General features: G+C 32.8%; 1 protein-coding gene across 1 annotated transcript in view; it reads left to right on the top strand.

Annotated features, from left to right (window-relative positions):
- The window catches only part of LOC118183062 (inactive dipeptidyl peptidase 10-like), a 484,033-nt gene that overhangs the window by 363,766 nt on the left and 105,509 nt on the right, over positions 1 to 14,758 (top strand). Inside the window, exons 4-5 of the mRNA XM_085819647.1 lie at positions 8,536 to 8,630; positions 9,782 to 9,856. Of these exons, the coding sequence (XP_085675773.1) occupies positions 8,536 to 8,630; positions 9,782 to 9,856 (170 nt within the window). The remainder of the gene's footprint in view (positions 1 to 8,535; positions 8,631 to 9,781; positions 9,857 to 14,758) is intronic.

Below are 14,758 nucleotides of genomic sequence, written 5' to 3' on the forward strand. Positions count from 1 at the left end.
GGGACACAGACGACACGCTTTCCTTGATTTTAATTTTGCTTCTTTTGTGCACTGCTCCACATCCTTAGACTCAGCTTCTTTTCCTAAAATCCGCTTTATCATCAGGCGCAATTCTCGATTTATTCTTGGATTTTTCACTCTCGTATGTAGTAGTGGTTGGACTAATGTTCTCTCTGATTCTTTCAAAAACACCATTCTGGTCATAACAGGGTTTTGGTTATAACCTTGGTGCAAAATTTATGCGTTTACTGTACTCATATCTACTAACCGGTAGAAAAGAGCCATAGGCCAACGCGTTCTTCTCCTGCTACAGGAATGGACAGAACATTTTTCATCTAAAGCATCAACACCACCTTTGGTTTTGTTATAAAAAGCAATTATTTCAGGTTTCTGTGTTTCCGAGCCTGTTTCTGTCGAATGATGCAATGATGACATCAAAACCACTGCTCGCCTTTTCTTTGGAACAAATGAAATCAAGGTTATGTCCTTGGTAAATCCATACAATGTTGAATTCTCTTTTCTTGACTTACATGGAAGAAAATCTTTCAGAATTTATTTTTTATTTTTTTAACAGTTCGAACGTATGTCAGTCCATTTTTCAACAATTCTGTTGTGAGTTCTATGGAAGAAAACCAATTGTCTGCTGTTGCATTCCTGTTCGTATTAAAAATTGGTTTGCTTAAACGCAGAACAGCTAGACTTGGTTTGCTGAATTTTTTCCAACTCTCTTCTACGCTAATTCTATCAGAGTCTTTTCCACAATAAAGCATAATTATGCATTGTAAGCATAATTATTCCGGGCGTCAGTCAAACACATAACTTTTAATCCATATTTCACAAGCTTTTGGGGCATATACATTTTAAATCAACACTTTCCTCTGAATCCAACAAGCATTTCATCAATGCAGACGCAAATGCCTAATGTGTACGCTTTCTGGGTGTTATTTATAACTATTTATAAATTTATAAATAACTCCCAGAATTTATAATTATTTATATTATATCCCTAATTTATAATTATTTATATTTATAAATTCATCACTTCAGAAATAAGTGCTGCCGGATCAGATTTCTTTCATTCTTCCCTATCATCTGGGTTATCAAATCGCAAATTTGAAAGTAAAAATTTAAAACGTTTCATTGACATAACTGCACGAAAAATATCGCGGCCAGTTCCATCTATGGCAAATAAACATTCAATATCTTTGTTGTGTAGCGAATTTAATTTAATTAAGTGATTCATAAAAATCAAAATTTTAATTTGTAATTATTCAAAATTTGAGCTACACAAGTTTGGTTATATTCTTTTTTGGCCTATTAATTCTAGTGTAATATATTTTGGCTTTCCGAGTTTACGCGAAACTGCGTCGTCAGTCTTGTACACGCAAACAATGGATAGGTGATTTTTTTCACGTAATAAACTCAGTTTTTCATGTCAAAAATTAATTTGATTTCTTAGCATTTAATATCATTAGTCGCAGAAAAATTAGCTCTTTAATTTGACATAACTTTCGTTTTTCTAACTTTAATTGCATTTCAGTTATGAGCTTTAATTAGTAAATTTTTCTTCGTTTGCTTGTGATTTAGTTAAAGGGGGATGAAATGCCCTCTTTCCGGTTGAAAAGTCACTTTTTGCGAGTTTCAGCGTTCTTTCGTTGGGACCCCTTGCAAGGTTGTTGAAATTCCTAATTTTCCCCTGCCACAGGTGGTGTTTATTTGGCGAGGGTTTGGCGACATAGAATTTCCGTTGAGGTTTCAAAGTAGTGGATTTGGCGAGTTTGATAACATGAGGGTATGCTGTTGTTGCAACTATTTTAACTTTGGCGAAGAGTGGGTTGTGCCAACTTGGCAGTCCGGCGTCCTCCCTTTTAACGGGATGTTTTGAGGGACAAGGTGACTTTTTTGCACTTTTGACTTACCATCGGACGCTGTACTCGCCGGCAGATGATTTTTTTCGGAAGATGCATTTTTCCACCTTTGGATCTACGGGCTTCTTGCCCTTGAAGAAAAATGCAACGAAAGGTGATGCCTGGTATTTGTGCCGTTAAGAAGAAAATTTCAGTTTCTCCTCCACGAATAGAGTCTTCATCTGTCTCGATGTTTCTACCACCCCTTTAAGAATTATTTTCCACTATGCAAGAAATTCCTTCACTGTTAGCTCCGGGGTCGCTACAACAGAATGCATCACATGGCTTGAGTCTACTCCTCGTTGCGTCTACGACCTGTGAGGATGGATTCGTCGATTCCACTAACCGATTTCCTGATGTAACTTCAGAATTCTTCTCTTTGCTGAACGACTCGTAACTTCAATATTGGATTGTAAATCAACTAGCATAAGTACTTGGAACCTCCATAGTGCATCCTAAATCAACTAGAAACTTCTCGGCTCCTTTGAAAATTCATCTACATATGAACTCTTCTCCCTTTCCACCACGCTTGGCAGCCGTCCTCCTTGGCATCAATGATAATTCTTTTCCATATGAGGGTTTTCTCCTCCTCCTATTCACTTGCCTCCTGTGATTACTCAGATGAGTTTTTTTGTTTTCTCTTACTTGTTAGTCTGATGTTAAAAAAAATTCTGCAGTTAATAGTGATTGAAATAACTTAATTAGTTGAATTAAAATATGGTAGTTGAGTAAATTAACCTAATTCTAATGAAATCATTTTGTTTGTCCATGAAGTAAATTATTAGATTGGCTAAGGAAATATATCCTTATTTAATTTATTTAATTGAAACAGTGAATGTAACTTAGTTAGATTGGTTAAGGAAATATATTCTTCATTAAATTATTTAATTGAACTTGTGAATTTCTTTCATGGTGAGGATTGATTGGTAAAGGTGTCATTATTTGAGCTTCTTTGCTCCTCTTAGGGACTAAATTGCTTGTAGGATGTAATAACCTGATTTTAATTAACATTTTACCCGGTTAAATCATTCTTTTTGAAAATAGAAAGTTACTATGTGCAATAACCTGAATTACATTGGTGTTGATTATTCTGTGTGAAATGCTTCTTTTTTTTTTTTTTTTTTTTTTTTTTTTTTTTTTTTTTTTTAAGTGTAACTTGTTAATTATTCTTTTTTTTCTCCCCAGGGAGGGTATTGTTAATTTATCCAAAGTTTTATCTGATTATGTTTACCTGAATGTAATAGAAATAATAGTTTGATATTATTGAGTCTAAGATAAAAGTAATATTACTCTGTAGGGGTATGCATTTGTAGAAAGCAATATTTTACAGTTCAGCTTGAATACAATTTGCTTACTAAGTTAATTATGCATTGTGTAATCATCAATATGTTACAGTTCTAATTGAATATAAATTGCTTTCAAATTAATGGATTAAGTAATTTTTCAAGAATTTAATAAATAGGCTCACTTTTCTAGACCAGTCAATGTTTATTTATTTTTTTTTTGTGTGTGTGCTCATGATTTTCACCAGTCTCTTTCTCAAATTGATTTCAGGGTTAATCCGAAAACACAACGCAAATGTACAGGTCTTATTGATATTAGTATATTACTGTTGTTAGAAAATTTTAAGTGTTTTGTCAACTGAGTAGAAAACCTTTTAGGTACCTACCTTACCTTTTGGAACCATAACATCTTCATGATTGGATTTGAAGACTGATGTGTAAATAAGTAAACCCAAAAGTGCTAAAGTTCATCAACACAGGTGTAGTCAATTTCACCTTTAATCGGACCACATATAATTTTTTTTATTTTTCTTTCAATTTTTAGATTTGTCCATTTCACAATTATGCTTAAAAGTTCGTCAGTAAAAAGTAGCTGCCATACATTTTTTGCTGAATTATCAATTTTTACGTAAGGTCTTAGTCCAGGAAGTCTTAGGATATTGTGAGCTGGCCTTCTAACTTTTCGCTTTGGTTCAACGGATGACCATTTGAACCGATTTTTTCCATAGTAGTATTTTACGAAATTAGTTGTTTCTAGATCAGAGAAATCATTGCTGTCTGCAGAAAATTCAGAATCTGTTGAGTGGGCACTTACGCAGAAATTTTCCTCACAGTCATCTTCTTCACTAAAATCACTTCCAACTTTGTCTAGAATTTTTTTCAGTTCTTCTGCATAAGACGGATCAGAAGGATAAATAAATCTCCGCAGACCTAACTTCAGAGCCACGTGTTCACTACTGCCGAAAATTGTAACACTGAGAGGGAGGTGAGGTCTCACAGACCGCTCTATGAGAATTTCAACCGATACACTTGCCAAAGCATTCCGATAAGAAGGGGTCAGAAAGAAGGTCACGAAACGTGAAGCTAGGGGAAGAATCCATGGATTCAATTGGACAAAGAATGCAATAGGGGTGATGGGAGGAACATATGTGGCGCGGTCCGTCAGACCGCACGTCCCCTGTTACGGGTTAACAAAAATTATCTTATTTTTTAAATAATTTGCTATTTATAAGCGTTAATAATATTACCAGCGGCTCATTTTCATCTTTCAAGCAAGCTTGACAATATGTTCGCCTATTTCAAGTTATAAGCGAGCCGTACCTGGAATTCGAGAGGTCCACGGTTCGCGTCCCGGCGAGGGCATTGTATATTTTTCATGTTGTGGAGACATTAGGTTATTTTTAAAGCAGGAGAGCTGAAAAATGAGCAATGCTCTCGCAGGGACACGAGCCACAGATCTGTCGAATACGTTCCGAGTGTGCTCACCAATACACCACGAAAGCATGCTAAAATGGCGGGAGAAATACCCATATATACCTCCCCTTTTAAGGGGCGACTGGTGATTAGGTGACCCAATCTCCAAATCCTGCTGGTGGAGAATTATCATCCACATTCGAGTTTCGGCGCCACTTAGAACACTAAGCTTCTGTAGAGATATTAGGATTTTTGATAGCAGGAGAGATGAAAAATGAGTAATGCCCTAGCCGGGACTCGAAACACGGACCTCTCGAATACGCGCCTAGTGTGCTATCGTTACAACACGAAGGCATGCAGAAAGATGTCCTTCAATCCTTAATTTGTTTATATTCATATTGTTTGGAGACAAATAAATTTAGCAGACGACACTTTTCATCCTGAACACTAAACTTCTGCCAGAAAATTTCTATTCCAAAACATATTTTGTTTTATTTCTTAATCAACAGTCGTTTCAAAAAGACATAGCCGCCCTCAGTACTGCAGGTATTAGAGTGCAACTTTAGGGAACAGGGCACATTTTAACATGTAAATACGTACTAAATTGCATTTTCAACCGAAATGCAAGGTCTCCATTTACCCTCTCGGGTGGGTGCCTAGACAATTAGCGCTCGTAGTGAGAAAGCGCTGGTTCAGGTCCTTCCGTACGATAATCTCCAGTCGAGAAAATAATATGCATCTCCACCCGGCAGCAAGACGATCTGGCTCCAGAATCTACCTTTTTTACTCCCGCACAAGCCTCGAATAAAATTTACCGAAGAAAAACCGACCAATTTCTAGAAGCTGAATACTAAACCTAAAATTAAATTTGACCAAATGGAAGAATTTTCTCTTTTTATAATTACTTCAATCCCTCCTCCTAACGAAAAGTAGCAGAAAAGTTGTACAAAGACATCATCTGGACACCTGCAACAAGCGAGTCACCCCCAAAGCGCTAGAAACAAAATTCGATCCCAGCTAAAAGCAGAGAACAAAAAGAGATAAAAGTACTGCTGTCCTTAAAATAAGAATTTACAGAAGCCCTTCCGTTCGAAAATCTTATTCATCCATCACTGTTAAAATTCGCAAACAAAAGTGAAGCAAAGACGCCAATTAAATCTTCCTTTACCACCCAGTAAACAGAACCTCCTGCAGCAAAGAAATACTTTAACAGTTAAAGCTGATTGTGAATGCTATTGACAATCAATTGGGAGTACACTGAGACCCCCTCTTCCGCCCAGATGTTCCGTAAAACCGCTCCCTGTCTTCGTGTGAAAGACTAATCATAGAAAAATAAGCATAAAAAGCTTTTAACTACCAAAAATGAATTCCCACTACGCTCTTTATAAACAATTTCAATTAAATAAAAACCTAAATATTGATTAATTAAATTATATAAGCACAATTAAAATTTGCGTCACAACAGACACTTCAAAAGCAATTTCCTTTTCAAATCAAAATTTATGCTTAAATTCTTAGACTGCCGTCCTACCGAGATAGTGGTTAGCGGCCGCGACTGCCGTTCGGGAGGGCCCAGTTTCGAATACAAAGCAAGGCATAGGTGTTTCGAAATGCATAGTGTCAGTGCGGTATGGGAAACTATATATATGCGACGAGCCAAAATTCCTCTCGAGAGGCTGGTGGTCGGGGAAAGGAGTGGAATACCCTCGGACCCGTCCTCCTGTATTACATAATTCTTTATTGAAAACCAGTTATTCTCTTTTTAATGTAATTAATTTTACAGTTTTGTTGTTTAACATAATAGGCTTTATATATTTTGCCTACATTTTTCCTAATTTACCTTTTTATTATTTGAACTAGACATGACAAGTTTGTGTCTTAACACACTCTTTGAATTTTCATAGTCAAATAATTAATGTTTTCGTTATATAATCTGTCAAATGTTTGCAGTTGTTTATAAGTAATGTTTTTATATGTGTTGTTAATGATGTTTAAACGTGTTATTCACAGCTGATAGATTTTTTTTATTATTTCATTTTATTTCTTTATTATAGAATCACGAAATTATAGTTCCCTTACAATTTAAATATCGGTGTCTAATATATTCTTGGTATTCACATTTAGTATTTAGTACATAATAACTGTCTATCTAAGAATTATCACTACTGTAACACACCTACTACAACTTACTTCATACTGCGGAGTAACGGGCTTTGCTGTGTAATTATAGAGCATATGAGAACATCGTTAAACTACTTAGTATATACCAGTACTCTATCATAATAACTTTACTCGATGTATTTCTGTTATATAGATTATTGTAGCAGCACATAAGATAGAACACATGAGAACATTGTTCGACCACTTAGTATACACCAGTGGTCTATCATAATAACTTTACTCGATGTATTTCTGTTACCTAGATTATTGTAGCACCACAGTCATGATCTATGATAAATACTTTGATACATTTGTATGAAAACGTACTGTGTAACGAATCTTCATTAAGCTCAATAAATGCAGTTGCTCTGTCAGACCTGCAGTATTAGCTGTTAGGAGATTTTCCGCTGATCGGGCATCATTCTGTTTGGTTATACCTTAGCCTGGTGCTTGGTTCTTGATGGTGCTCACCATCAAAACTGGTAGCGAAACTGAGCAAAGTCATAGTGGCACCTGTATGGTGCTGAAGGTTCTTGCCAACGACAGGCGCAATATTGCACTCCTTGCCACTTGCCACAATGAATTCCATGAGCTTGTTCTGATGCTGCTGTCAGACAAGCGAGATAAGTCACAGAAACAAAATCTTTACCTTTTATTTGTTACAACACGTACAAAAAGCACAGAGCTTTTATTGTGTTTTTGATTTCCTTTGATTCACCAGTTAACACTGACTGCAATCAAGGTTTATGGTTCGTTGCCCGCTCAAGAGTTTAATTTTTATTTTTCACAATTTAAGGGGGCTCATACACCTTAGACCTCTTAACACCCTTCGAATATGTGATTGTTGCAATAGTTGGGATATTTTATTTATTTTAAAATCAATTACTTTCAACTTTTTACAGCTGACTACATAATATAGCTGATTTCTGAAATAGTGATCAGAAAGTTTGTGTTGCCACAAATATTTTTGTAATTTAATCCGCTTTGTGACAAAATTTTTCGTCATTTTTCCACCTTGCGCGCACGATATTTTAAAAAATGGCTAATGGTACATACTTTAAATTAGATGGAATTCTTTATATGAGCCCTATCTTTTAACTCAACCTAAAATCTGATAAATATTCTAATATTAAAAAATTTATGGACGAAAACATTACAGATTTTTTTAATAAAATACATTTTATAAACTCGACTCCAAACAAAATAAAAATTTCACATGAAATTCTTAGAATTTTTTGGTTCACAGTAGTTTCCAAATATTATAAAAGCTGTATATTAAATATATAATTAAATTATGCGACAGAATGTTTTAAACTGTGCGCGCAAGGTGGAAACATGACGAAAACTTTTATCAAAAAGCGGATTAAATTATAAAAATATTTGCGGCAACACAAACTTTCTGATCACTATTTCAGAAAACAGCTATATTATGTAGTCAGCTGTAAAAAGTTGGAAGTAATTGCTTTTAAAATAAATAAGTTATCTCAATTCTTGCAACAGTCACATATTCGAAAATCTTATAGGTTTTAAGGTGTACGAGTCCCCTTAAATTTTTTCATAAATATTCACTTATTTTAGCTTGATTTTCTAAAGGATATATGTTTAAATCGCTTTAACTAAACCTTTGCACATTAGGCTGAATAAAATAAGAAATGACGGATGATAAAACACGAAACTACAAACTTAATTTATAACAGCAACAAACAAAATATTTCATGATTTGAGTGAAATGTACTTGTAACGTAACATTTAAAATTATAATTCTATTTTAGATGACCAATTGGAATATCGGGATAGATATGGACGACTTGTAATATATTCCGTCAGATCAAAAAACATCAAAATAATTGTAGAGAATATGACATTTGTAAGTATTAATAGATACGTTTTATAATAGTGTTATGATATCAGTCTCTGTGCACTTTAGTTGATATGTTTTTGTTGAATTATTAGTGCAATATGTTACTGAATATATATATTTGCTGAATTTAGTGCAGTATGATACTGATTGACATCAACAGGCATGCGCGGTTTATAATAATATAATTTATCCCATTTCTTATCCATGTAATAAATAATTTTATAAACAGTTTTATTTATATTATTGTAAGTCGCAAAGTGTTTTTTTTTAATGTCATACATCATGGACCTTGACAGAGAAATGCATCTGCCCTACACCTAACGAGCAGATTTTAAAAGTAAAAATAATAAACGAAATAATACAAGTATTGCATGAAGTTTCTTTAAAATCTTTTTATATGATTTTTGAAAGATCCTTTCCACTGCATTTAACTACAGAATGCGCTTAAGGTGCAGTACATTTTATTTTAATATGTGACACTACCGAAGAATGAAATGAGCTCGAATAAAAATAATATTCTCTAAACAGATTTATTACCTATATTAAAAACTGCTGTTTGATAATGATATTGTTAATTAAGCTTCAACAAGCAGATTAAAAATTCATTTTCTTCGCACATCTAAAGAACGATAGCTTAAAATAGGCATTTTACAAATTATGTTAGCATTTTTTATAACTAAGATCATTTATTTAAATACATCTTATTCTTAAATGTGAAACATGTTTTCATGAAAAATTCAGCTCGCTATTACAGGAAAATATGTTGCTCTATTAAGAATTTGCACATAATAACCACGAATACCTAAGACCCAAAACAACAGCCTTTTTGAATGCTTTCATTACAATATTAATGTATGAACACGTTTTAATGTAAACCAAAAAGTAGAACTAAAGTAGAGAAGAATGTTCATGAATCGTACGTTATCTTTGAACGTTTTTAAATTTAATTCCAAATTTGTTTGCAGATTTACATTAGTGTTAATTCTACTTTAACTTCTATTTAGAATTCATTTAATTCTGCTTCTTTCTTTTTACGATATTTTTGCATTATTTCTTGTGACATTATTCTCGGTTTTTAACGCTGATATTATTTTAATTATTATTATTAAAGCGCATTGTTCTCTCTTGAAAATTTAGTGTTAATTATTTCATTCTAGGCGGAGTACGACATACAGAAGTACAGTATATCTGCAGATCATAATTATGTCTTATTACTGCATGACATTATTAAGGTAGGTTTTATATTTCTAAGTGATTATTTAATTCTTTTCAGATGCATTACCAAATGAAATAAAATTTCATATTTATTTTAAGCAATTTGTGTTTGTTTTCTCATACACGTGTAAATTAAGTAGATGCACATTGTTATGAATATCTGCAACCAGGCATCCCCAGACATTTCATACCTTAGAACCATTCTAGATACCCAGATACCATTCTAGAATATCAGTGGGGCCGCGGTTGCATTGATGTTTCCAAGGCAAATGTATAGCTTGACACAGTTAATAATGCACAATATACAAGGGAAATAAATAAATATTCCAACAATGTACTGGTAAGATATAAAAATTATTGATAGTGTTCTTATGTAAAATAAGTAATTACTAAATAACACAGAAAAAAGTTATAAAAGACTATGGCTTACACTTAGCTGATATTAACATGTTTAATAAAAATGTAATTTTTAAGATCAGTGTGATATTTGCCATAGTATTTCACTGACCATTCCTTTAACAGAGATAATGATATTCATGCTTGTAATTAATCATCAAGGCATTCTTTCGTAAATCGAGTTCTGCACAATAATTGACGCAAGTATTTGGAACCAAAAAGTGATTATATCCAGTATGATGTTCTTTTCAAGAACAGACATTTGTTTCTGTCAGCTATATTGCAAACATTCTCATATAATATACATTCATTTTGAAATATACAAAGTTTCTAGCTCCTATTCTTCCTTTCCTGCTTGAAAAAACTCTGCAATGTATGCAGCTATTTCGGTTACATTTACGTAGCAAGCGAAAGGATTAACGGAAAAGGTAACCATTGGCTCGGTAACATTAAACTATTGAAATCGTTTTTCTAACTGATATTGAAGTAATTAAAGCTTGATAACAAATGAAGGTAAAACAATTTCAGTTTCATCTATGATTTTTCATATTTGGGAAATGCCCAAACAACTTCATCTGCAGATGTGTTATCCACAGAATCATATAAGCTTTAAACCACTTAAGAGACCCTGCCGTTAAAGCTATGTTTTATATTTTCCTTGCAACTCAAACTTTAAAGAATTCAGTTTCTCAATTATATCTGTGACAAAGCCTAAATCCTTCAGCTTGCAAATGTCTGGTTAGTTCAACAAAATTTTGATTTTGGGCATCAAGATTTTTTTAAACATTTTTTCAGTTAAATTTACGAATCTTGCAAGAACTTTACTCAGCGGATAGTATGCAGAATGAGATCAGAATTTCCAAATTTTTCTAGTAGGGACTTGAAACGATGATGTTACAAAACAAGGTAATCGAATTACATTTACTATTTTTTTAACTATTTTCATGACGTCTCCGAAGGGCAATGGGTATTATACCACACACCACTATGGGCGATTCAATGATATGACATTAGGTTTGACCATGATTCTTCTTTCGTGCAGAGGACAATGCATCTATCAATATTACCAACCATTGTCTTGCCCCATCAGTGATTATCGTTGACAGATTGTGCAGAGGTGTTTCTACCGACTTTGTATGCGCTGTAAATATGCTGCAGAAGATAAATGCCTGATCCAGATAAATAGGATAACATGCGTAATTTGGATTAATCATCGATCTTCTTTAAAGAAATGAGCACTAGAATGCGTAAAGTTAATGGTTATAACGGACGAAAATGGTATCATACCTACGGAAGGGAAACGCATCAAATAGTTTTCCTAGAAATGTTTCCTAGAAATGTAATTGACTGCAATTAGAAGGAAGAAATGATCATTGAAGCTTACTGCGTTACTGAACTATTTAAAATTTCAGAAGGCAGAAATTCTTACAAAATTGCCCTCAAGCATGGTTTGAGGAGAAATGCTAAAACATAGGTAGTGAGAGCAGTATCAGTAGTGGAAGATGCAAGATGCTAGAGTATAGGAACGAGAGAGTTTTCAAGTACTATAATTATCAGGTTACGATATTGTATCTAATTATTTTCAGTTTCATTGTCTGTATTAGTACGCTTGACCGGTGAGAGCTATCGACGTTTTTTAACGCACACACGTTCCTAGACAATTCAGACATGCTGCTAAATTATCCCACAGTCTCATGAGCTTTTACAGGTCAAATTATATCCTCTTCAATAACACAGAAGCTGAATATAAATTATAATGGGATGTGTAATTGGTACAACTGATTTTTTCCTTCTTTCGTAGAAAAGAAGAAACCGTCTTTTATTCATTATTAATTATTATTTTAAGCAAATTGATATTAATGTTGGAAACGGTAAAACTGAACTTATGTAAAGCAAGGCGCACGCTTGTCAAACTACTACATTATATATCGCATGAAATGAATAAAACTTGTTTTTAGTCTATTTTACCATTTACTACAGTAAAAAGGAAGTTGCAAAAACTACACGTTTGCTGTAGTATCGAGTACTTTATACAACTGTACTGCAGAGTACCATAAGAGTTACCTGAATTTACATTTAGTAAAAAATTTTATCATTTACTGGCATAAAACATTTAAAAATGTGTTATCAGATTTAAAGTTGAAAAAAAACGTAAATAACAAAGTACCTGTGCATAAGACGTGGAGCCACTGGCACTAAGTGAAATATAAAGATATGAACTGATAAAATACACTTGTGTAAAATTAATAATGCCACGTACTGAGCCACTGCTATAATTTCGCAACCACTCGCTGTTTCTATTAGTTATGTGAGTTCTTGCTTAAACAGCAGAAGATTTTTGTATTTTGAAGTTAAATATTTCCTCAACCCAGGACGTGACACCAATAAAAGGTAATCTCTTGCAAATTTCCATTATTTTTTATCATGCTTCGTAAAATAACCCAAAATGTTAAGCAAGAGAAAATGTTTCCATAATGAAGTGCCAATACCTACGCTGGTTTTACTACCAAGAAACCGAAATGAACTGCTACATTTTATGTCATAAACTTTTAAAATATAAACATTTAAAATGCGGAGATTTTTATTAGGCATTCGAAGAACGAAATAGGAAAATCAGCTGTGTCCTCACTTAGCTCTAAACTTCTGATCTTTTACCAGCCAGTTGGACATGGTAACGTATTAAACAATGATAATATGCACAAAGGAATATGGTAATTAATTACATTATTCTCCTACTTTAAAGGTGGATTTTTAAGAAACACTGGTTTATTTGCCTTTCAGGATGTTTTTTAATGCTTATATAAATCAGGAAAAAGCAGTAATAATAAAATGTTTTATGCTTAGTAGTATTGCGATTGATTTAAGTAGTTTCGACAAGGTTTATACTAATATTGCCCTTCTCAAATGCTTCAGGCAAAGTATATAGACATACATACCAAGAAAAATGCAATTTTGAAAGCGTTTATCAATAAGTATACACTTTTTCAAAACCGCACCATGCATGGAAAAAATAGTATAAAGCAGAAACAGAAATATATCAGTCAATGAATAAAATAAAAAAAAGGTTTTCTAAACACTTCATTCATAAAAATCTGAGAATGAATTATAGACTATTATGATTACAACGAATCCGATTTCTTTCAGAATATCATAAGAATTCAAAAAACTTAAATTACAGCAATAATTTAATATTTATAGCTTAAAGTACGAATGCGTTAAAAATAAAAATAACTCAAGAAGCATGTTTCAGGTGAATATGTGTAAAAAAAAGTAGGAAATGAAGTTTATTGAAATTGCCTAAGAGAAATGATAAAATATTGGAAAGAAAGTTATTATCTATTTTATTTTCAAAACATGAAAATTCAGATATAAAGAAATAACATTTTTGCTTCAAAATATCATCATTAAATATTTGATGTTGCGTCAACTTTAAAAGATTTATCTTTTTTTCTTTTTTTTTCTTTCCGAGGTTTTATAATTTTTATAATTATTTCATGAAAGGTCAGATTATCGATTTTATATTTTTATATATGACAGATTAAAATCTGATTTTGCAAGCAATTACGAATATGCGAACACATGTATAAATTTAACTTAATGAATCAAAAAATGAATATGTGTCTTTAAGAAAAGAAATTATCTCGCATTTTGATTAAAATAAAAGAAATGGCAGTTTACTGATTCATCCCAACTTATTATTAATGAATAAAACTTCGTTATTGTTTCCTTTTCCTAGTAAATAAATTCTGCTCTTTTACATTATTCGACATCTTAGAAGTGAACTCAAATTTAATCTTATCATGAACAATTCGCTCTGTTCATAACAAAGATATCTATTAAGAGTACAATTAATTTCAGATTCGCGACGTCTGCATGTAAGTATTTATCTATCTCATATAACTCAAAAACCAGTAGCCTCAGAACGTTGAAATTCTTTATATAGGACTGCTATAGCATAGAGTTGCGTAATTCAATTTTTAGGTATAATCGGCCCCACCAAAAGTATATAAATGTATATATATGTATACTCTTATTCATCTCAGTATGCTCAATTTTATTCCTTCTATGCTGGTAAATTGTGAATTTGTTTTGCTTAAATGATTGAATTATGTTGTTCTTATGTTCTGGTCAATGTTTTTATGCTTTTAGTTAATCTGCATGAAATAGTTGTAGAATTATCAACAATTTAAAAGTTGTTTAAGTTCGGCTAAGTCTAACGGAGTAGCTGTATTTGTTTACGTTACTGTAAAAGCCGGAAGTAAACTAGCGTTTTACAAATTGGCTTGGTCCAAAGTTTTGCTTTAATAATGATTCCACTTCGGGCTTTTATAAGCCTTTACGATAAATACTGGGAGCTATCATGGTTTATGGTATATAGTTTCCCTAGGCTTATGGTAAAAGCCCGAAACGAGGGATTACTTATGAGAGGATTTTCTATTCGCAGGTCCACCAAAAGGTTAAAACACATTTAGTTTTTTAATGATGATAATAATTGTAAAAAGGATAAAAATAAGGTATTGTAG

This window comes from Stegodyphus dumicola, chromosome 6, assembly GCF_044657685.1.
Source record: "Stegodyphus dumicola isolate Sdum_Otavi_A_Nest chromosome 6, ASM4465768v1".
In the NCBI taxonomy this organism is placed as follows: domain Eukaryota; kingdom Metazoa; phylum Arthropoda; class Arachnida; order Araneae; family Eresidae; genus Stegodyphus; species Stegodyphus dumicola.